General features: G+C 42.5%; 1 protein-coding gene across 2 annotated transcripts in view; it reads right to left on the bottom strand.

Annotated features, from left to right (window-relative positions):
* Positions 1-25,000, bottom strand: part of adam10a (ADAM metallopeptidase domain 10a) — an 80,144-nt gene that overhangs the window by 43,807 nt on the left and 11,337 nt on the right. The window contains exon 2 of one of the 2 annotated variants that reach the window (XM_060858872.1): positions 12,440-12,590. The exons of the other annotated variant lie outside the window; for it this stretch is intronic. Coding sequence (XP_060714855.1) covers positions 12,440-12,590 — 151 coding nt within the window. The remainder of the gene's footprint in view (positions 1-12,439; positions 12,591-25,000) is intronic. 2 annotated transcript variants of the gene reach the window in all.

Raw genomic sequence — 25,000 nt, 5'->3', positions numbered from 1 at the left:
GAAATGCCTTTCACACACTCACATGCTAATCTCTATTGTCCTGCATGCTAACATGTTAGAAGAGTGTAACCGATTTGGATGAAGGAACCTTTGTGAAAAGCAGAGAAGCATCTTTATTTTAACACATGAGTAAAACAAGAAAGACAACAAGAGTGCTGGGATTTTCTTTTTCAGAAGCATTCTGCCCAGAGCTGTACAGAGACGGGAGGAAATACACGGTGTAAAGAGACGAACTGTGAAAGTACAATAAGGAAAAAATGCAGAACACGTAACTAGGAAACTTACTCCTACTCTCTCTATCTCTCGCACGTGACACACACACACACACATACACACACACACACACACACACACATACACACACGCTTTCATCTTTTCCTTCTTCTTTCCTTTCTTCCTTGCTTTTTTCTCCACCTTGTCCTTCCCTCTTCCTTTCTTCCATCCTTCCTTCTCTCCTACATTATTTCTTTCTGTTATACCTTTCATTTCTTTGTATTTGCTTATTCTTTCTTCCCCTGACCATCAATCCTTCCTTTGTTCCTTGTTTCCCCGTTTTCTTTCCTTCTGTTGCGTCCATCCTTCCATTCCTTTATTCTGCCCTATTTACATCATTCACCATACTTTTTTCCTTTCCTCTTTCTTGATTTTCTCTCTTTGTGCTTTTGCCTATTTGCTTATCTTTTCATTTTTCCTTCCTTCCTTCCTTCCTTCCTTCCTTCCTTCCTTCCTTCCTTCCTTCCCCTTTGATCTGTTGTCTTACATCATGAACTCTCCTTTTTCCCTTTAGTATTTTATCTTCATCATTTTTTCCTTATTTTCTCTCTCTCTCTCTCTCTCTCTCTCTCTCTCTCTCTCTCTCTCTCTCTCCCACTCCATCCCCCTCTCCCACTCCCTCCCTCCCTCCCTACCTCTCTCCCATACCCTCGCTCCCTCCCTCTCTCCCATAAATAAATTACTGCAAATAAATTCCCAATTGAATGACACAAAACTCTGGAGGTTTATTTTCAATAGTTTCTATGCCACATGACCCAGTAACTCCAAACCTAAGCAGAATTAGCAGAAGATACTCAAATATCTTTCAAATAACCAAATTATAACTAACTTCACCTCTGAGTTGTGCATACTGCGCCCCATAAATATAAGTATGTGCATGATGCCCCTGCTCACGGTGACATGTATTAGATAATGATGATAATGATGATGCTGTTATTAATATTAGTATTATTATTGATACCACATGGCACTATGTGATGTCAGGTCAGTGTACGATGTCACACAAATGAAGCAATGACACAAAATATCAGCCAAATAGACATATGATAAGTCCTGATGACAATCTAAGCAAGACTGAAACTGTGCTCTGGTAAAAACATCAAGAGGAAGAAAGACAGCATCTTCCTACACAATACGTCACCTGATTAAACGCCATCACCATGAACAAGTTCCCTGATGTCAGCGCACAGTATAATGCAGCTCTGCAGCAAACAGAGAAAAAGATGTCGAGTGCTTGCTGTTCTCGATGATCAGCCACTATTGGACGCTATCGGACGCCGACGAGGGACTCGATTACAATGAAAACCTACATGCAACCTGTTCATGTTCATCCATCCATCCATCCATCCATCTTCTACCGCTTATCCGGGGCCGGGTCGCGGGGGCAGCAGTCTGAGCAGGGACACCCAGACTTCCCTCTCCCCAGACACTTCCTCCAGCTCCTCCGGGGGAATACCGAGGCGTTCCCAGGCCAGCCGAGAGACATAGTCCCTCCAGCGTGTCCTAGGTCTTCCCCGGGGCCTCCTCCCGGTTGGCCATGCCCGGAACACCTCCCCAGGGAGGCGTCCAGGAGGCATCCGGAACAGATGCCCGAGCCACCTCAGCTGACTCCTCTCGATGTGGAAGAGCAGCGGCTCTACTCTGAGCTCCTCCCGAGTGACCGAGCTCCTCACCCTATCTCTAAGGGAGCGCCCAGCCACCCTGCGGAGGAAACTCATTTCGGCCGCCTGTATCCGGGATCTTGTCCTTTCGGTCATGACCCAAAGCTCATGACCATAGGTAAGGGTAGGAACGTAGATCGACTGGTAAATAGAGAGCTTCGCCTTGCGGCTCAGCTCTTTCTTCACCACAACAGACCGGTATATCGACCGCATCACTGCAGAAGATACACCGATCCGCCTGTCGATCTCCCGCTCCATCCTTCCCTCACTCGTGAACAAGACCCCAAGATACTTAAACTCCTCCACTTGAGGCAGGAGCTTTCCACCAACCCGAAGGGGACAAGCCACCCTTTTCCGGCTGAGAACCATGGCCTCGGACTTGGAGGTGCTGATACTCATCCCTGCCGCTTCACACTCGGCTGCAAACCGTCCCAGTGCACGCTGAAGGTCCTGATTTGAAGAAGCCAACAGGACAACATCATCTGCAAAAAGCAGAGACGAAATCCCGTGGTCCCCAAACCGGACTCCCTCCGGCCCCTGACTGCGCCTAGAAATCCTGTCCATATAAATAATGAACAGGACCGGTGACAAAGGGCAGCCCTGCCGGAGTCCAACATGCACCGGGAACAAGTCTGACTTACTGCCGGCAATGCGAACCAAACTCCTGCTCCGGTCATATAGGGACCGAACAGCCCTTAGCAGAGGGCCCCGGACCCCATACTCCCAGAGCACCTGTTCATGTTACTCGTTTCAATATTGTTGTTAATATAGATCCATCAATACAGATACTGATACTCGTAAAAAAAAAATGCTCTGATACCACAACATATTATTTTATGTGAGGCTTGTGTAGGCACACAATGACAGCAATCTGAACATATTTCTTGATTAATGATGACAACATAAGCAAAGCATGTTGTCTCTCTGCAAACTCTCCTGTGTAAAAATATGCATGTGTGCTCTTTCAATATTCATGTCATTCTCAGTGGCAGGGAAGTTAATATGTTAAACTACTTATCATATGATTGTGAGTTAAAATCCCAGAATGCCACTGCTGAGCCCTTGAGAAAAGCCCCATGACCCTCAACATGTAAGTCTTTCTGATGACTTTTTGACTTTTCTATCCCTTTCTCGTTTTTCGTTGACTTCATCAATCACTTTCTTCTGATTGACGGCTTAAGAGACTGGAGTGTGAAACCTTTACCAGCACTCACTCCAGACCTCATCTGTGTATTATGAGAGCTCCTTTAAGAGCTCTGTGGATGCGCCATAAACCCTGTTGCTTCTCTTTGTAAGTCAGTCGCTTTGAATATATTCCAGTATGCAACTGTAAGACTGAGTAACGTTCAGATCGACTCTTTGTGGGAAAGAGGGAAAGAAAACAGTGGTGTAAAGGTTTGGGTGGAGTGAAACAGGTTTTAGAGGGTAATTTGCATCTGCCTGCTGTAGGTACCACTTAACTTTCCTCACAGGGAACAGTTTAACACTAGTATATTGTGTTGTAAAGGTGTTATAATACCAAACTCCTTTTCAGTGATCGACCTATGCTGATATGGTGAATATCTTTCGTGAAGGCACAGTGCTAATTAAATTGTAGTGGTATTACTTCACTTCCTTGCAAGAAAGCTGCGAAATTACCACATTAACTTAAGTTGATGTTACAGTGTCACTCAGAAAGTTTTCTGTTGCTCAGCAAATCTCACTTCTACAGACACACACACACACACACACACACACACGACTGTAAGCGCATGAGCATACGTATTGATACAAGAACTAAAAGGTATAGAGGAAATCCATGTCAATAAATGAATAACGTTCTATTTAGACATAGAAAAACACTTTGGCAGTCAATTTAAAGGTAATGTGCTTGAAATGTTTACTTGTTAACATCTTGAAAATAATTAGCAGCGGATTTACTCAGCCTTGCTCCTTTTCCCTAAAAAAAGTGAATTAAGTTATCTGTACTTTAAATAGAGAATGCAGTATTTAATGGATAGAAGAGAAAATAATATTTCTTTACAATTACAATTCATCTCACAGGCAGTAGAAGGCTCTAAATTTGACAAACACATCCTTTAACCACATGCTAGCCTACACAAACATTATGACATTTGTGAACAAACTGGAAACTGCAGAGGTTTTGCTCTCTATGACAGGACCAGTGACTGGAGCATTTACATGTGAGACAAAATGAAACTGCAAAAGCTCGCAAATGTGGTTTCCTGTTACAAACCCATTTACACATTTTCAGACAAGGTTTTATAAAAACCAAAGAGGATCAGAAAGTTTAGTCAAACATCATTTCAACTCAATCATCTCAGCCCTCAGAATCATCACAAACACTCAACCCTCACAACCACCTGAGTCTTCACAATCACACAGTCCTCACAATCACCCAAGTCATAATCACACAGTCCTCACAATCACCCGAGTCCTCACAATCGCACAGTCCTCACAATCACCCGAGTCCTCACGATCGCACAGTCCTCATAATCACACAGTACTCATAATCACACAGTCCTCACAGTCACCCAATCCTCACGATCGCACAGTCCTCACGGTCTCGCAGTCCTCACGATCGCAGTCCTCATAATCACACAGTCCTCATAATCACACAGTCCTCATAATCACACAGTCCTCATAATCACACAGTCACATAATCACACAGTCCTCATAATCACACAGTCACATAATCACACAGTCCTCATAATCACACAGTCACAATCACACAGTCACATAATCACACAGTCCTCATAATCACACAGTCCTCATAATCACACAGTCCTCATAATCACACAGTCACATAATCACACAGTCACATAATCACACAGTCACAATCACACAGTCACATAATCACACAGTCACATAATCACACAGTCCTCATAATCACACAGTCCTCATAATCACACAGTCACATAATCACACAGTCCTCATAATCACACAGTCCTCATAATCACACAGTCCTCATAATCACACAGTCACAATCACACAGTCACATAATCACACAGTCACATAATCACACAGTCCTCATAATCACACAGTCCTCATAATCACACAGTCCTCATAATCACACAGTCATATAATCACACAGTCCTCATAATCACACAGTCCTCATAATCACAGTCACATAATCACACAGTCCTCATAATCACACAGTCCTCATAATCACACAGTCCTCATAATCACACAGTCACATAATCACACAGTCACATAATCACACAGTCACATAATCACACAGTCACATAATCACACAGTCCTCATAATCACTTGAGTCCTCTGCTTTTATCTGATAAACCAAAATACCTTCATTTATTTGAGCCTAAAGGTTTAGGAAAAGGAATATCTTTAATTAGCTAGTATTTGTTAATATATTATCATTTTTATATCACAGAATGTAATCATGCCACACAAACAGTTATTCTCCATGATCTGAATAAAAGGTGGAAAAGTAGAGAACAATTTAGTGGATGTTGAGGAATTCCTAGTAATTCAGCTGGATCCATGATCATCATCATCATCAGGAACATTTAGATGTCCCAAAGCTGACCAAGAGAGAAACTCAACCCACTTCCTTGTTTATTGCCACCCACTTCCCTAAACATCTCTGTGGTGTGCTCTTCCACCCCTGCAGACCTACATGTTCTATGGTGACATTCAGAACAGCCTCTAATCTCTCTCTCTCTCTCTCTCTCTCTCTCTCTCTCTCACACACACACACACACACACACAAACACACACAAACAAACACACAGAGTCCCTGCAGCAGCTTCAGGTCTGCCATAATGTCACCTGGTGCAGCTGTGTATCAGTGCATTTGTTTCACTCTTACCCTATCACCATGACTCTTAAATGTGTTGCTGACAGATGATGATTAATCCTGATGCTGAAACTGAATCATAAAGCTGAAGTGAATCCTTAAGTTGAATCATGACACTCATAATCAAATCCTGAATCCTGACACTAAAGCTAAATCTGAATCCTAAAGTTAAGTCCTGACAATGTCATCAATGGTTTGCCAATGATAATGACATCAAAACCTAATAATGGCACTTGCCTTGCAGAAATCAATCAGACTGTCCTGACAGTACTGAAGGTCAGCTTTTTGAGTAGCTTCTGGATTTGAGCAACTTCCCTCATGATGACTGGCTGCTCAAAAAAAAAAAAAAAAAACGCAAACCCCTCCACATCAGAGAGCGCTCTGATTCCACAGCGATGCCTGATGTTCAAGGCAATAATGTCACCTGGAAATTGAGGGGAACGAATTTCTTCCCTGGCAGTCCAGAAGATGTTCAGTATTGAAATGAGGCAGCGGAAAGCAGAAATAGGCTGCAGCCTTACCTCCTACAGGGCCAAGTGAAATGTGACCCAGAACTCATCCTTAATTTAAATGAGAACACATTACCTTCACTGCTATACTACTGTCTTTCCCCCTATGCTTGGTGTAAATGTCTGTCTTAAAAGCAACATGTCCCAAAATACGTAAAATTGCAAAATAACAAATGAACAAACATTCACACAGTGTCATGATCGATTCCTGCTGTTACTTGTGGCAAGCGCATGTGCATTTTTAACTTACAGATGGCAAGGAAAGTGAAAACAGATGAAGAAGAACGAAAGCAGAACAGAGAGAGACAGAATAAACCGATAGATATGAAGGACACGCCTCAAACACCCCAAACACACACACACACGCACAAACACGAAAACACACACACCCATGTGTGCGCGCACGCACACACACATGCACAAACACACACACACCTCTGACATATTAATGAGCTCAGTGGTGACATGTGAGCAGTTCTCTGATTGAGTGTTGACAGCCTGAGCCGTGTTACTGTCAGAAGCTACAGCTGAGCCTAACTGTGACCAGCTTCCACTCTGCCCTAATCACCTCCTGCCATGCACACATCAGAGTGCGCCCACTTACCACACAAAGAGTAGAGGCAATGACATGAAACACAACCTATCTGAACAAAACTTCCTTTTCAACAGCTATGTATCAGATCCTGCGGTGAAGTAGATTTTATACACATACAACCTATGCTAACGACAAATTACTACAAGTGAACAAGTGGTCATTTCACCCCGCATAATATTTACGTCAAAATTCTTCCATTTCCGTGTAGCAGCTAGTGACGGCTTTGACACGCTAATCTACTGCACGTTTAGCGACGTGCTTTGAGTTTTGCCAAAGTTGTGTTTGTTGTAGCTTAGTTATTTTTGTTTACATTTACTGACACTCAGAAAACAAACAGAACAAAAGGCACGAATAATGAGTTGAAAAATGAAGCGCACCGGAAAAAGTCACTTGGGTTCAAAAATCTATAGTTCTGCTGACTCATTCTCTCTGGGGCGCTAAGGGCTAACGACCTTCACTTGAACTGATAAAGTAATGGAAAGGTAAATGGTCACAGGGAGGAAACAGTGAAAGCAACATAACAAGGGAGGGTTTTAAACGATTAATCAAACGCATGAAAGAAATGGATAAAACATCCTTATTAAGAGACTAAAGCTCACACAGGGAGGAGACCACACCACTGTGCCAGAGTACATCATTTTGACAAATTACTTGTGGTACATTTCTCTACTGTGCTCTTGCATAAAAAATAGCGAGGGCCGTCGATGGTTTTTTGGGCCGTGCTGGAATTTGAATTCACAACTATCTGATAACTAGACGCCGCCTCTGAAGTGTACGCAAGTACACAACGTGTCATATGTCATGCTAGTTAAGTACAAACAGAATCTACAACGTGTAATCCTGTTGTGTTTTGAGACTTGGCCCATATTTACTCACAATATCTACTGCTGAAGTGACTGTGTGTATGTTTGTGGACTCTTAGCACTATAGTTATTAGCCAGTTATTAGCCTGCAAACTCCAAACACACTACAGAACAGCAAAACCCCAGCACACCGGACTCTTCCTGCTGAAGAGGAAGGTTAGACTAGGTGGGTGTTTGTGCTTCCTGCATTAGCAGAGCTGAGGAATTTAGTAACACACTCATCCTGCATGTATCAGAATACATGGTGTGAACGTTTGTGATAGGTTTTTTTATTCTAAAATAAACTTATAATGATCACAATGAAAGAACCTTCTATTGTACACAGTAATGCATTTTCTTTTGTGAGTTGTTGCTTGGATTCTGATCAAAAACCTCAGCTGTATTTAATAAACATAATTGTGCTACATAAATACGATAAAAAACACAAAACTTACTATCTTACTAGTTATATATTAATATTGACCTTGACATTGTTTTATCTCTAATCACTAAAAGAACTTGTGTAATTTGTTAATTAGTAGCAAACACTTGTGTATATATATAAATATATTTAATATTTAATTAAATACAAGAAAAAAACAGACTTCCATTGAAATGAAAGCAGAGTTCATTGTAATCACTCTGAAAACAAGCCCAGCTTCAGAAAGGCCCTGGGGATGTGCAGTGCATTGTGGGTGGCATTCCAGCACCGGTGGCGTCTCTGACATGAGAGTAGCCATGAAGTGTACAGAGAGAAGGAGCCATAAGAGAAGAGTCTGGACTGGATTACAGCTCAGAGAGAGAGACAGAAACTCGGTGATGTGTGTTTTACGGAGTGTAGAGTTTGACGGCTTTTAGCTGAATTACAGCACACGCTGACACGATGTCTGCTGAGATCTTAGCACACAATACAACAGCTCCAGGCAGAAACACACTCTAACTGCTACACATAACCCAGACATCCTTTTCCCCCTCGCATATACAAACACACACAACTAGTTTCTCCAAATGACACACTGAGCTTTGCATCTTTCTCCCGGTGTTTGTGTGTGAGGCTGAGTCACAGTCTGGGAGCTGAAATCAGGGCTTTCCCAACTGAATACACAAACAAGCTACAACTTTATTCCAGAGGAACTGGGGTTATCCGTTTTATCAAACTGTGAATGAGTGTTTGATGTGAAACCAGGAAATGTTTTATATGAAGTGTTTCGTGCAAATAGTCGTAGCAGGAGTGTCTGCTACGTGTCTCTCTTCTTGTCTGCTGTGTCTATGGTTGTGTCTCAGTCAGCTCTCTAGCTCCCTAGGTCATGAATCATGTATCATACAGTACTCACGAGTTCATACACTAGTAAGAACCCTGGCTCAACACACTGGGATACTGGTGACTCATCACAACATCACCGGGATTTATCAACAAGACACAGAATTGGCAGTTCAACGAAAAGTGAACTGTTTAGTGATTTTATTTGTATTTGATGTTCTATAATGTAAGTAATCATCTGAGAGCCACAACAAGGATCACAAACTGCCTACGTTTGAAGAAGCCGAGTCCCATGTTTCTGAGCTGAGAGGCTTCCGAAAATATGACACAATTTCCAGTAAGGGAACACAGTGAATATTAATGCTGTCTGGTGCATTGTGGGATTTTAAAAGGAGAGAACGTTCCAAAGCATTGGAAGTATTCTGTGATCGAGTGAAACATCCCTTAAAACGGCCGACTACCTGCTCAGTGCCTTGACTACTGACTGCTGAACTCTGGGAGAGATGCACCTTATGAAATAGCTTTGGTAATTGTGTACATGGAAATGAAAAGAACAACATAAAACCTTATGCACAAACATTGGTGAATCGTCCTTTCTGATTGGACAGAAGGTGTTATAAGGTGTATATAAGGTGTTTTAGGTCTAATGTTTTAGGTCTTACCAACTTATATATAACAATATTGTCCAACGTGGGAGTTATAAAGGGACATACAGAGTGTACAAAAGAAACAGGCTCAGGATTTAGGAATTCGAATCCCAATGTTGCCTCAATCCTCTACAATCAGGATTCCAAGTGAGCAAAACCGGCAAAAATTGGAAAAGTAAAATGTGATTCCCCGTCAATCACAGCGACATTAGCCAATCATGGGCTCATAATAGGGTGGATAGCGCTTTCATTAGCGCGAGTTACGCTACACTGCGCTGCGACTGGTAGATTTGGAAATTGGCCAAGATAAAATTAGGGAGAAAAAAAAACATGTATCACATGCAGGAAAGGAAAAGAGTTTACAGTCTTTTTTTACTTACAGGAGACATGTTTCTGTTGGAAATGTAACACATCAGTATTGTAGATACACAATAATACTCATGTTTAATTACAAAGCACAAAGTGTTTGTGTAAAACTGTTTAAAAAATCTTACGTAGAATAAATAATTCATGGTTTACTTATAAAAAAAATAATATTCAAAGTATCTCTACTCTCTGTGCTCCACAGTGTGGCACTGATTTTCGTGTATAACTGACATATGATGTAGTTAGAGCAGATTTTAATGACTGGGTTACTGCTGATATCTGAGCTCGGCTTCCTACACTGATCCTGCGCCTACGCCGATCACGTTTCTGTAAACCCTTGGCAAATCTTAGAATTAACAGAAGGACAACAGGGTGAAAGGAGGCCATTTGTGGAACACAAACTGTCAGTCACCACTGAACCCACTGTGAGGGAGGCTGAAAATAACTGGCTTCCTCCTGGGATTGATTATTTTTAGGACGTAGAGTGGACTTTCATGTCCTGATGAATAGAATGAGAGAGAGAGAGAGAGAGAGAGAGAGAGAGAGAGAGAACAAGAGAGAAAGAAAGAGAGGGGGGGAGAGAGAGAGAGAGAGAGAGAGAGAAAGAAAGAGAGAGAGAGAGAGAGAGAGAGAGAGAGAGAGAGAGAACAAGAGAGAAAGAGAGAGAGAGAGAGAGAGAGAGAGAGAGAACAAGAGAGAAAGAGTGAGAGAGAGAGCGAGAGAGAGAGAGAGAGAGAGAGAGAGAGAGCACACAACACAGAGGGATGTGCTACTACATAAGGCTTGTAAATAAATCTGCTGGGTCATGTAATGTGTGTGAGACAGAATGAGAGCACAGTTTCCTTCTTTTCTTCTATTTGAAGAAAAATGGAAAGCAGTTACACAAACAGCACTAGAGTAGACTGTACTGTTCCCAGCATGAGGTTATTATTGAAGGCTGGCCAAAGCTCTCAGAGACGCATTCTTATCAAGATGGAGTTAAAAGCACTATGATACAATGATGATACAAACCAAACTGGAACTTTGTTATGAATAAAACATGAAAGGGTGTAAACGTGCTGTAGGAAGATAATCAACAACAGGGTTACATTTACATTTACATCATTTGGGTGGAACTAAAAAAGTGATAGACATTGCAAGGAAAAAGTATGACTCCTTGTTTATATTGTGTGAACAGAACTCAAGGGGAAACGTACATTTCATCCATCCATCAATCCATCCATCCATCCATCTATCTATCTTCTGTACCACATGTCCTACACAGAGTCAAAGGCAGCCTAAAAGAGAACTTGGGACACAAGGTGGTGGAGACCCTGGATGAGTTGTCAACCCGTAACAGGGCACTCTGTCTCTGTCTCTCTCTTCCCACCTCCCTCTCTCTCTCTCCCTCTCTTTCCCTTCCCCTGTCTCTCCACCTAGAGATGCCAGCCTGAGGAAGAACCAGAGAAACTCCCGTAAGCCCAGGGAGAAAATGCAAACCCATGCACTCAAGGCAGAGGTGGGAATCAAACCCCCAACCCTGGAGGTGTGAGTCGGTCATTATGTCGAAACTATCGACATAAACAACAGTCATTTTTTTATTAGCAGCACCATTTCATCTATTCTCTTTTTAATTTTAGACCCAAACCTCCTGGTGCTTCATCTAAATGTAGACGGCAAAGACAAAGAGGGTAAACTGGAGTGATGACAAACGCAGCCAAAGAGCAGCTACCATAAATAAAGCTCTGCAGTCGTATCTATACACAGCAACGTGCTGAACACAGGGACACTTAAGCAGCACCATTTTTACACAGAGATCGCTGGAGATATCACCTGCTCTACATCATCTTCACTGTGGAGAGATCAAATGCAGCCATGTCCGTAATGCTGGATTTAAAATAACAAAATGAAATGCTCCACAGCACCGGTGTCTCCTTGTGTATTTAGACTCAGTGAGACTCTGGTAGTAACTCTGTAAACCAGATGACTTTTCCAGATCGTTTGTATGAGTGAAACAACAAGGGCAGAGGTTAAGAGCTAGACATCAGCTGTAATTACACCACGCTGCCTTCCTTCTAGCCCCAGTGCAAAATTATTAACTCTAACATGGCATCAGATTCAGCTACCCTGTGATTAAACAGCTGTACAGCTGTGGCTCCCTCAGATTCCCAGGACAAGCTAAATTGCCTCGTCTCGTTCTTTATATATCTTGTTGATGGGATATTAAGGAGATTTCTGCTTAGCTTCTGAACTGGTTTGTGCTGCAGCACCTACTTAATTTTTTTGCATTTGTTTACTTACTTAATGCGATTATTACAGCTCTGACTCTCTGTGTTACCATCAAGGCCAGAAACAGCAGTCTTTCTAAAAAGCTCTGCTCTCTCTGACAGCTTGATGGACTGACATGCATCATGGGGGACTGATCGCATCTCTATACATAATCACAGTCTTTATTTGTCAGCATGCAGGCGTACAGGCTTACTCACCTGCCATGAGCATGGAACTCCAGATGGACGAACTTGTCCTCGTGAGACACTGCTCTTTTTGCTCTCTGGTGTTTGCTGTGAAGGATGTTTGTGTCGTAGGACAAACCCTCGAAATGCCGAATGTACTTGTTTAGGCGATTCTCATACTGACCTGGAGAGAGAGAGAGAGAGAGAGAGAGAGAGAGAGAGAGAGAGAGAGAGTGATAGAGAGAGAGAGATAGAGAGAGAGAGAGAGAGAGAGAGAGAGAGAGAGAGAAGAAAGAAAGGAAGGAAGGAAGGAAGGAAGGAAGGAAGGAAGGAAGGAAGGAAAAATTAAAAGATAAGCAAATAGGAAAAGGCAGTACAAAAGAGAGGAAATCAAGAAAGAGGAAAGGATAAAAAAGTATGGAGAATGATGTAAATAGGACAGAAAAATGGAATGGAAGGATGGACGCAACAGAAGGAAAAAAATGGGGAAGCAAGGAACAAAGGAAGGATTGATGGTCAGGGGAAGAAAGAATAAGCAAATACAAAGAAATGAAAGGTATAACAGAAAGAAATAATGTAGGAGAGAAGGAAGGATGGAAGAAAGGAAGAGGGAAGGACAAGGTGGAGAAATAAGCGAGGAAGAAAGGAAAGAAGAAGGAAAAGATAAAGCGGATTAAATGGAAAGACAGGACGAGTGAGCCGAAACAGAAAAGGAAAAAGTAGGGAAGAGCAGAGGAAATGTGCAACGATAGAGTGAAACGGAAGGAAAGAAAAGAATGAAGGAATGATGGAGAAAGAGAATGAAAATATAACATTAATGTAACATTAGTGCAGCATTACTATAGAGCTCACAGCCATGTCTGACACTCCATGGAGCTGCAGTCAGGAACTCAAGCATCACTTTTTTACAATAAAAATGTGACGCCGCTGAACTCAGACGCACTTTTACTAAGTGTGTGGGACACAAAGCAACCACAAAGCAGTCGATCTGCCGCTGTGCTGCATTGGATGAAGCCTATTGTGCACAGCGTGTGTTGTTCTGCTGTATTACATCCTTCCTCCAGCAGGAAAATAAGCACCTTCCTGCTACAGTATGGCTGTGTTCTAATAATAAACTGCCCTGAGAAGAGAGTTTTCCCCTTTTTCCCCCCCATCACCTCTGCTCAAGAAGCATCAGGCTATAAAAACAGACACAGGCCTAAGAGGTCAGGTTCAGCTGACACACACTTTACTTCTCTCCTGACTGACACACTTAAACAAACACAAACCATAAACTTCATATCAACATATGAGTGAGGAGGAAGTGACTGAGATGGTGTGACAGCACGCATTTCCTGTTGTGAGAGGAGACTTTAGGCACTGATCCAAACACAGCACACACATGCACACGCACACACACACACACAATTCTATAAACAAAACTATAAACCAAAAAACTAAAGTTCTCTCTCCTCAGAAAGCTTGTACAATGTATGTGTGTCTGGTCTGTGTGTGTACTGTGTGTGTGTGTGTGTGTGTGTGTTTGTGTTCCATCTGTTTACGGTGTGTGTGTGTGTGTGTGTGTGTGTGCGCGTATAGTGTATGCGTTCTGTCTGTTTTCAATGTGTGTGTTCAGTTGTGTAAGGGGAGTGTGTGTGTACAGTGTATGTGCTTGTGTTCAGTTGTGTATGGGGAGTGTGTGTGTTCAATTGTGTAACGGGAGTGTGTGTACAGTGTATGTGCTCGTGTTCAGTTTGTGTATAATGTATGTGTTTTTTGTGTGTCTATGTGTTCAGTTGTGCACGGGGAGTGTTTGTGTGTATGTATGTGTGTGTGTGTGTGTGTGTGTGTGTTTGAGAGAGAGTGTGTGTGTGTGTGTGTGTGTGTGTGTGTGTGTGTGTGTTCAGTTGTGCACAGGGAGTGTGTGTGTTCAGTTGAGTACATGGAGTGTTTGTTTGTGTTCAGTTGTGTACGGGGAGCATGTGTGTTCTGTTTGTGTTCAGTGTGTGTGTGTTCAGTAGTGTACAGGGAGTGTGTGTGTTCAGTTGTGTACATGGAGTGTTTGTGTGTGTGTGTTCAGGACTTCAGTATATAAACTATTGTACACATTTTCATCAGTTACATTCTGAATAGTGTTTAATTGTCATTATTAGAAGCTCCTCTGAATATCGCTCATCGCTTATTGACTAGTTTTTAGCTTTCATTTCTCTGATCGTAAAATTGTTTAATCCTGAACAATCACTCATCACAGTAAAATAATAAACACTGATAAAAACCACACAATTTGGAAATAAAAAAAAACCCACAAACACAGAATCCATGTTTTTTCTTGACCGTGTAGCTGGAAGACGTGAAGCGGAGTGAAATGGAATAGAGACAAACCGGTGACGTGACAGACAGCTGAACAATGATGAGGACATTGAATGAAAATATCGGAACAGTCGTATGAATTTCTACAAAACTGGAATCACTTACACTGTAGGTCTAAATCCGATTAACGTTAATCAGCAGTGGCTTGACGTGACGCTTCAGTGAACCTGCTTGTCTCGTTTCGAAAACAAACTCAATGTCAATTCTTTTTCTCTTTGCTTTTGTTCTCTGAGGCGAGGAAGAGAGGCAGGGACAGGAAACGAGAAAGCGTAATTAAAGTAATAAGAAGCGCCACATGAGTCTGTTCTAGTGTTGTTCTTAGACATTGAGCTGAAACTGTGAGCTTCTGCTGCTGTTTACTCCGTTGTTTAATATGCAGCATTTTGTGTTCACATGTTCAGACAGACAAAGACGGAAAGACTCCATCCATCCATCCATCCATCCATCCATCCATCCACTAATATTTTATATATCACATTAACCATATAAGCTCAGCTCTGATACACCACTTAACACCTTACAGAAACTTCAATCAGTGCAGTGTGTTTACAGTGTGTGTACAGTGTGTGCATGAGAATGGTGTATGTGTGTGTACAGTGTGTGTGTACTGTGTGTCTGTGTGAAAGTTGGGTGTATACTGTGTGTGTGAACAGTGTATCTACAGTGTGTGTTCAATGTGTATGGTGTGTGTGTCAACAGCTTGTGTGTACTGTGTGAAAGGTGGGTGTGTACAGTGTGTGAACAGTGTATCTACAGTGTGTGTTCAATGTGTATGGTGTGTGTGTCGTTTGTGTGTACTGTGTGAAAGGTGGGTGTTTACAGTGTGTGAACAGTGTATCTACAGTGTGTGTTCAATGTGTATGGTGTGTGTGTGTCAAGTTTGTGTGTACAATGGGTGTCTGTGTGAACGGTGGGTGTATACAGTGTGCGTGTGTTTACAGTGTATCTATAGTGTGTTCAATATGTACATTGTGTGTGTGTGTGTGTGTGTGAACGATGGGTATGTACAGTGTGTGTGTGTGAACAGTGTGTGTACAGTGTGTTTTCAATGTGTACATTGTGTGTGTGTACGGTTTGTGTACGGTGTGTTCAGTGTGTGTGTGTGTAAACAATGCATGTATGGTGTGTGTGTGTTTGTGTGAATGGGTGATAAATAACAGGAGGAAGTGTCACAGTAGTTCAGAGAGCTTCAGCTCAGCAGCATGCTGACATCCTCATTATCCTCATAATAATCTGTGAGAGTTTTAAAAATAAATAAATGAAAAAAGACATTGGTGTAAAAAAGCAGGGGGAGTCATGCGTCACAACAGTGCACAGATCATTTTATTACACCTTCACACAAAGGTTTGTAGAAATTTGGGGTCTCGTTTAGAGGAACGTTTTTTCTACATTTGAGAAATTTGACTACAATTTGTTTCCATTTTGTAAAAGGACCGAAGATGACCGAAGGTCCATTATTAAAAGCGCTATACGAAAAAATTTGAGTAGAAATTGAACTGAATTGAATGAAATTGAATTCTGCTACAGAAGCTGTGACGTCTCTTTTTGTGCTCCTTCTGATCTGCTGAAATACTTCATGCTTGTTGAAGGCCTTCCAGACTGTGGAAGAAGGACACAGCTGTCCTTATGCTCCCTACTGTATGGGACTGTCTCTGCATCTAAAAATGTCTCTGAGACAGCCTACATCCACACACAATTCAACTCCTCTTTTCTCCTTTACTCTTACAGTGTGTTCTGTTATCCGAAACGTTAAAAGTGTGTGTTGTGTGCATCAAATGTATTAGAATGAATTACTAGCATAGCTGTAATCAGGATGTAAATATGATGTTGCACAGAAACAGAAATTTCAGAGGAACAGATGGTGCTTCAGCCAACAGGAAGAGACACAAACTCTTCACGCTGGCAGCGGCGTAGCAGCACACAGCAAAGCAGCCGGAATTCTTCGATTTCAATGGTTTACAGTGACGCAACAATTGGCAACAGAAGGTGATTTCCTACTTTCAGCTGGTATACAATGTCACACTACACACTGTGACGCTACTCACCTTTACATTAAACACTGTGGTGCTACACACGGTTACATTATACACTGTGGTGCTATACACTGTTACACTACACACTGTTACACTACACACTGTGACGCTACACCCCGTGACGCTACACCCCGTGACGCTACACCCCGTGACGCTACACCCCGTGACGCTACACCCCGTGACGCTACACCCCGTGACGCTACACCCCGTGACACAATACACTGTGACTCTACACTCCGTGACACGATACACTGTGACTCTACACACTGACACTACACGCCGTGACACAATACACTGTGACACTACACCCCATGACACTATACACTGTTACACTACACACTGTTACACTACACACTGTGACGCTACACCCCGTGATACAATACACTGTGACTCTACACTCCGTGACACGATACACTGTGACACTACACGCCGTGACACAATACACTGTGACACTACACCCCATGACACTATACACTGTTACACTACACACTGTTACACTACACACTGTTACACTACACACTGTGACGCTACACCCCGTGACACAATACACTGTGACTCTACACTCCGTGACACGATACACTGTGACTCTACACACTGACACTACACGCCGTGACACAATACACTGTGACACTACACACTGACACTACACGCCGTGACACAATACACTGTGACACTACACCCCATGACACTATACACTGTTACACTACACACTGTGACGCTACACCCCGTGATACAATACACTGTGACACTACACGCCGTGACACAATACACTGTGACACTACACCCAATGACACTATACACTGTTACACTACACACTGTGACAGTATACACTGTGACACTACACACTGTGACACAACACCCTGTGATCCACACCGGGCTGCCCCACACCTTGCTGATCCACACCGGGCTGCCCCACACCTTGCTGATCCACACCGGGCTGCCCCACACCTTGCTGATCCACACCGGGCTGCCCCACACCTTGCTGATCTACACCGGGCTGCCCCACACCCTGTGATCCACACCAGGCTGCCCCACACCTTGCTGATCCACACCGGGTTGCTGCACCATGTAGATGAATGTGGTAAAACAGGACATCACTGCTGTTTTAACCACAAATAACACACAGCAAGTGCAAGAAACAAACTCCATATTCATTTCATGCTGACACAAGCAATCACTGATGCACTGCATTTCCGTTCAGTTTTTTTTCAGGCTGGAGCACTCGGTTTAAAAGTCATCAAGCTTCTGACATCAGCTTACACTAGTCAGGGGAAAGTGAGTAATCTGAATCAGGATGAAGCCTCATGGCTGGCAGTCTGTGTGCTCTGTGGTAGGAGGGACAGCACTCTCTCTGAACCATCAGTCACACAGACACTTGTCAGTCGTGTATGTGAGGTTTCCACCAGTCAGGAGCTGCCTGTGAAATCATAGTATGTAAAAACAGACACCAACACAAACCACACATCGAACATCATCTGATCTTCAGAGTAAAACAGTCAACTGAGGAGACAAAATATTCTCAAACAAACTGCCACTGTAACATGTTTATTGTACGAGTCTGCTGGACTTTCCGGACGTCCACTCCTTCAGCACAGGACATTCAGATTTATCTTTCACTTAATAAAACCTGCACACACATGTAACCATCATTAACAGGAGGTGATACGTGCCTGTGATTTCTAATTCTATCAAAGGAATAACATCACCAAAGCCTCAACAAATGATTCATTTCTTCTCAGAAAGATATTGCCACTCGTTTATCTCAATCCTTTTTATTTTCAATGAAAAATATTACCATTATATTCCATGATGTTCTCATAAAATTCCATCATTTACACTTTATTTTTGTTTGCTCAGATGAGTCACTTTATAAAGAAGACTGCAAAAATGTACAAAATTTTGTTTATTATTCGGCCCGACTCAGTTTTCTGAAGCGTTTCTCAAAAATCGAAGACCCTTGGGTGAGTCGGGCCGAATAATAAACAAAAACCAAAACAAAACTCAAAACAAACGTGTAGCCAATTAGCAGAAAGGGGCGTGTCTTGTCAATATGGGCAGAGAGAGTGTTCAGTGCGCATGTGTGACATTAGCAGAAAGCGGTTTTAATATTGACATGGAGGATAAAAACAAAGAAAGAAAGCGAAGAAAGGCTTACGATAAGGTCAGAAGCGGATCAGCTTTCCAGCGCTGGAGAGAACTGAAGGAGCAGGAAGTTGGCCACATATTCACAGATTGGAGTTTCCCGAGTCAATAACTCCTGAGCTAAACGCTGTTACTACACAAATAACACCTCTTTTCTATCGTAGTAATGTAGAGAGGCAGCTACAACCGTGTTTTGTGTAGTAACAGCGTTTAGCTCAGGAGTTATTGACTCAGGAAAACTCCAATCTGTGAATATGTGACCAACTTTACTTAAGACGCCGAGGCGCTTTTTTCCTTCTCGATAGGTGAGTAACGTTGGTTTTGCTTTGTTGCACAGAACTAATATGCCGTCCTTTGCATGGTTATGCTTGTGTGTCATTTTTGCTTGTTTGTTTATCTGCAATCGTTTTGTTCTTCCCTTAAGCTATGATAGACACATTTCTTTTCATTATTTGCCTGGGTTGCGTATGTATGTGTGGGCGGAGCTAACAATACAGGGGTGGGACCCATTTGGGTTAGGGGCGTGTTTGTTTTGGTGATTTCAAATGTCGACATTGGCTTTCAAAAATCGGAGACCCTGCCTTTAATATACATCGTTGCCCATCAACAAGGCAAAACGAGTCATTTTTGTCTACAGTTATTGATTTTTACTCTGACAAAATGTGCGGTTTTAGATAACAGGAAACATTTGTACACAGGATTGTTCTGTTTGTTTTTCATCCATTAAAGTCAACAGTTTGGATGATTGAAGTCCTTTACTTGGGCAAGCGTTGAAAAATGGTTAAGATGAAGGGATTTACGCGACAGGCAGAAAAAAGAGAGCTAAAGAGAGGGAAACGAAGAGAGGGATGTAAAGGAGAAGAGTGAAAGATGCAGCTAGAGGACAGAGAGAGAGATGGATGATGGCTGCTGTGTGCTAAAGAAGCTGCTCAGGAGGCTCCACCTGTGTGACAGAGATAAACGCCTCCACTCATCCACAGAGAGAGAGAGAGAGAGAGAGAGAGAGCAAGAGAGAGAGAGAGAGAGAGAGAGAGAGAGAGAGAGAGAGAGAGAGAGAATAAATAAAGCTGTACGGGACATACCGACAGTGCTTCCTTTCTTTCATTTCAAACACCTCTCGCTCTGTGTGTGTGTGTGTGTGTATGCGTGTGTGTAAGGACAGGTGAACACTACAACACTGGAGTTAGTGGTGTTTATTATTTTATAATAATCTGAGTAAGAACGAGGCTGATCCGAGACACTGGGTTTTAGGGCCGACGTTTAGACAAAAAAAAACAAGATTTCAAAAATGAAGCTATAACATTTCAAGAATAAAGGCATCAAACATTGAGGAAAATGCCATAGTTGGTTATATGTAAGTCTAAATACTAAAAAAAATAAAGGAGTAATACATTTACATATTAGCCATAATGTTAAAACCACTACTGGTTGCCATAGTAACAGTGTTAATCAGTGGGCGGAGCAACTAGCATTAAACATCAGTTTTTCTTGACGCTATAATGAAACATTCTGGAGGTCTGAGATTTGACATGACATTATCATCATCATATCAACGCACAAACGCGTTTATCTGCCTTGAAGCCTGTGAAACACTTCTGTGATGTAGGAGTAAGAACAGCAGAGAAAACACAGGACGAAAGAAAAGAAACATCGAATCATGCATATGGTGTAAAAAAGATGACAAATTATTAAGCAGAGTTTTTGCCAGGAACGACTTTCCATCATGGAGAGAAGTCCTGTTTGTGTGGGGATTTATTAGCAGTGTAAATGTTAAGCGCTGGCGATAGAGCAAGCTCACACACACACACACACACACACACCCCCCTGAGGAAAAGGCACAACACATTAATCAATACTACACACTGCCTTTAATGAGACAATGTGTGTTTGTGCAGGAAGGACACACACACACACACATACACACACACACACACACACACACACACACATCTAGCAGCCTGGCAGTCTGTCCCTGTGCTATGTGCTAGTGTCTTTAATAAATAGACAGAATCTCACACACACACATCACACAACAGCATCCACATATGTACACGTACACACACACAAGCATTCACACACACACACATCTAGCAGCCTGTCCCTGTGCTATGTGCTAGTGTCTATAATAGACAGAATCTCACACACACACACAAACACACACATTTCACCCTGTCAGTCTGTCCCTGTGCTAGTGTCTTTATTAAACAGACAGAAAGACACACAAACACACACACACACACACACACACACACACACACACACACACACACACACACACACCAGCATCCACATATGTACACATACACACACAACCACAAGCACCCACATACAAACACACACACCAGCATCCACACACAATCACACACACACACACACACACAGGATTCACCACTGCACAAAAGCCGCACATAATTTTTTCCTCTTTCAGCAGGTCCATTTCCTGTGTCAGACAGCGAGAACGGTGTCTCAAGATGAAAAGTTTTTCATGCAGCGAAAATTAGCTGTATCAAGCTTAGCGTTCAATTTAACCAATTAAACTGTTCAAGATTATAAACGTACAACAACTGAGACCTGAAATGAACTATATAACAGGGTTTCCCGCAACACTTTGCAGTTCGGGCGGCCCGCCTAAGCTGGGAAACCCTACCGCCTTAACAAGGTCGTCCAAAAAAAAAAGATTCCGCTGCTCAAAAGGCCGTCAAGTGCATCTCGGAGAATAGCGCGGACGCGCTTTACACCGCGAGCGGGCACGCGCGCCACACGGCCGAAATGAGAGACAGACGTGGTCCGTCACTGTCTGGATGATAACTAGCCAGTTGATAAAACGCGTGTCCGTGAGAACTTTAAGTGGACTTATGTTTTGGGTTTATTTAAGCCTGTTTAAGCCTGTTACATGCAAGCTGTGGAGGTATAGCATCATTTCCTGTAACCTTCAGTAACCTTCCCAAGCTGCATATGAAATGGAAAAGATTTCACAAAACAGATGCTGTGCCAGTTCAAGCTGCCACAGGTGTGATTCTCTGGCTATTACTAAATCCTGGTGCTTTTCTTGTTTTATGAAATGTAATGCTGTTAGACAATACATGTACAACATACACTGCATTGCATTGCACTTGTGAAGCTAAACATTCTTTAGAGCAGCATGTAATAAGATTCTCATCATGTGTAGGAGGGAACACGTGCCCAGACCAGCCCATACATGTCAGATCTACATTCTTTACCTATCCTTATGTTCCCACTCTGCAGCCTACATGCACACAGTCTAGACCCAGCAGCACAGACCTGCACTAACGTTCTGCTTTCCAGATGAAAAGGGTTGAATGGCAAGACAGAAACAGTGAGCGGCATTGTTCGAGTGCGAACAGTGAATGCTCGTGTTGCACAAAAATCACGATGCAGGATCAGCAGACTGACACGAGGGGTTAAAGTAACTTCTGACACTACCACGCTCGGATTACTGAGCACATGACTCCCAACAGTGCATGAACTCTGCTTTGCTCACTGGTTCAGCAGCAAGGGTTTTGCTTGTACAGTTTTGGTACCTGTTCGAGATTGGCACTGAGGATCTCTGGTTTCTGTTCCCCTCCCAACAACATGCTGCACGCTGGGATGCTGTTACCACACACCAAAAAACGATTTTTTGCTTTTCTCACTCTGACTGTTCCTAATCATTTTTTTTTTTTCCAATGAATCTTTGCCTAATTTTTATGAAAAGTTGCCAATAATTCTGGAGCTGGATATGTACTTCGCTTGGGATTTTCATGAATCAGATGAATGTTTCACTTGTATTTGAACAAATAAGCCATGAAGTATCAGAACACAAAAACCCATAAGCTCCCAGAATTTCACCTTCACTGAACTCTGACTGACAACTTTGTTGTTTTTTCCTCATCTTCTGTTGTGGTCTTAATACAGACTCCAGGTCCCACGACAATTTCCCTCAAACCGTATAAACGCATGGCAACATCTTGGCAATTTTCTGCTTGTCTGAGCCCTTCAGCCACCGCTTATGGGGAATAAACAAGAAACCCAAGACGCAAGACAAATGAAGGTTCCTTCCCGCATGTATTGTATTGTGTTGTTTTGTTCATTTTCTATTACTCCAAATTTCAAAATGTATCTACACAAAATTGACTCATTTCATTGTTGTATATGAGTTTCTCTGGTCAGCCACATAAGATGGCTTCCTAGAGAACAGACTTTTCTGAGGAAACACCCTGAGATCTGAAGTCAGCATTTATTTGCATGTGTTTTATACAGAGTTTCCACACACTGGGTAGTAAAAACTACATGTATGAGGAAGTGAAAACACTCCCTCCTCCTCCTCCTCCTCCTCCTCCTCCATCACACCACCGCTGATAAGTTCACACATCCAGAGTGACAAGCGTGTGACCTTCAACCTTCTGTGCCTCTACCAGAGACTAACCGGAAAAAGCAATACGTGGGTGGAGACCTCAGAGGCTCACCATGCCTACTCACCTCCTACAACCATCACACAGTGTCCTCTGGAGCATAAAGCATTAAACTGAATAGTGAGGGAACTCCCTCCTGTGATAGCACGACTTGTTGAAGTAAATCGATTCAGTTATTATCTACTCTACTCCAAAGATCTGGAGCAATCTGGAGTTTTGTTGCTCAAATGCACGTAACACAGATAAAAAAAACAGTGCTGGGGATTTGGAGGCATGTTTAAACTCAGCACTGAAATGCAGGCTTAGAGGAAAAATGTGCTCCAGAACTACAGTGCTGTAAAACACAGTGTTCCAATGACTGCATCATTCATCCTCTATACAAAGGCAAACAGTTATAGGAACAAAATGACCATAACTGAATTCATGAGCTTGCAGAGACGAACAATATCTCCAGAGTAAATAAAAGTTCAATGAAGCTGCTGGAAAAAGAAAGGCTCATCTAGAAGATTGTCCGCATTGTTAGGAACCATCGTGAGTCAAACTAGACATTAGCCATTGTAGAGCTACTAGTCAGACAGGCATGGCAGATGTGTTCAGACAAATGAGCTTTTGTGGTGGAGCTGTGTGCAGAGCTGCATTGGGAAAGCAAAGGAGGAGGGATTCAGAAACACAAAGGATGGAAGTACAGCCAGCGATTCTCACAATAACACAACATATAGCTCCTGAATGCTTACGAGGCACAGGACACAACCGCTGGAACCCTGTCGTGAAGCAAGTGAGTACGCTGCTCTAGACTTGCTAAAGAGAACTGAACTAAAAGCAACTTTATAAAATATACATTAGTGCCATGATCACTGTTATAGAAAAGGGTCAATCGTTTTTAGGAAGGTGCCGTTATTAACCTTCCTTCATCACTGTTTACAATATTATCATGGCACACTGTATGGCCAGAAATGTGTAAAAACTTTCTTCACAGAAAAAAAGTTCACAAAATTTGAAGAACACAGTTGTTCTGAATGTCTTTGAATGCTGTAGCATTACAATTTCCCTTCACTGGAACTACAAGGCTCAAACCTGCTCCACCCTGACAGCCTGTCCCTGAGAACAAAGCAAAAAATTTTGAAGATATAGTTTGCCAAGCTTGGAGTAGAAGATCCCCGGTGTCCTTCACAAAGCCCTGACCTCAATCACTCCTTTGAGATGAACTAGAACACTGACTGCACCCCAGAGCTCCTCACCCAACATCAGCACCAACACTAACTGAATGAACACAAATCTCCATAGTCGGGTGTCTACAAATTCTGATATGTCAATGTATTATATATAGATATCTCTAAGGTCAAAGCCTCGAACGCTTCCTGCCTGCTTTGATTGCTCGTATCGTAGCTTGATCTTTTTCTAGCCTCGTCCAGATTTGGCGCAGATGCTCAACGTAACCTCAGAAGTAGAGCTTGGTGTGGTGTTCTGCTCTTGTACCTCATCCACCTCAATGTTTGATTGTTTAAAGTAAATATATAAATGACTGAAGCCTCACTGTCAGTGTGAACCAATTAACAAGACATTTCCAGCTGTAGAACTGCTGATCATGAGGATTTTTGTTTCTCGCATCATTCTGTGATAAACTCTAGAGATGATTTTGACATCCATTGCCACCGAGA

Source organism: Tachysurus vachellii, chromosome 23 (assembly GCF_030014155.1).
Source record: "Tachysurus vachellii isolate PV-2020 chromosome 23, HZAU_Pvac_v1, whole genome shotgun sequence".
Classification (NCBI taxonomy): Eukaryota; Metazoa; Chordata; class Actinopteri; order Siluriformes; family Bagridae; genus Tachysurus; species Tachysurus vachellii.
This window is presented reverse-complemented; position numbering and strand designations above follow the sequence as displayed.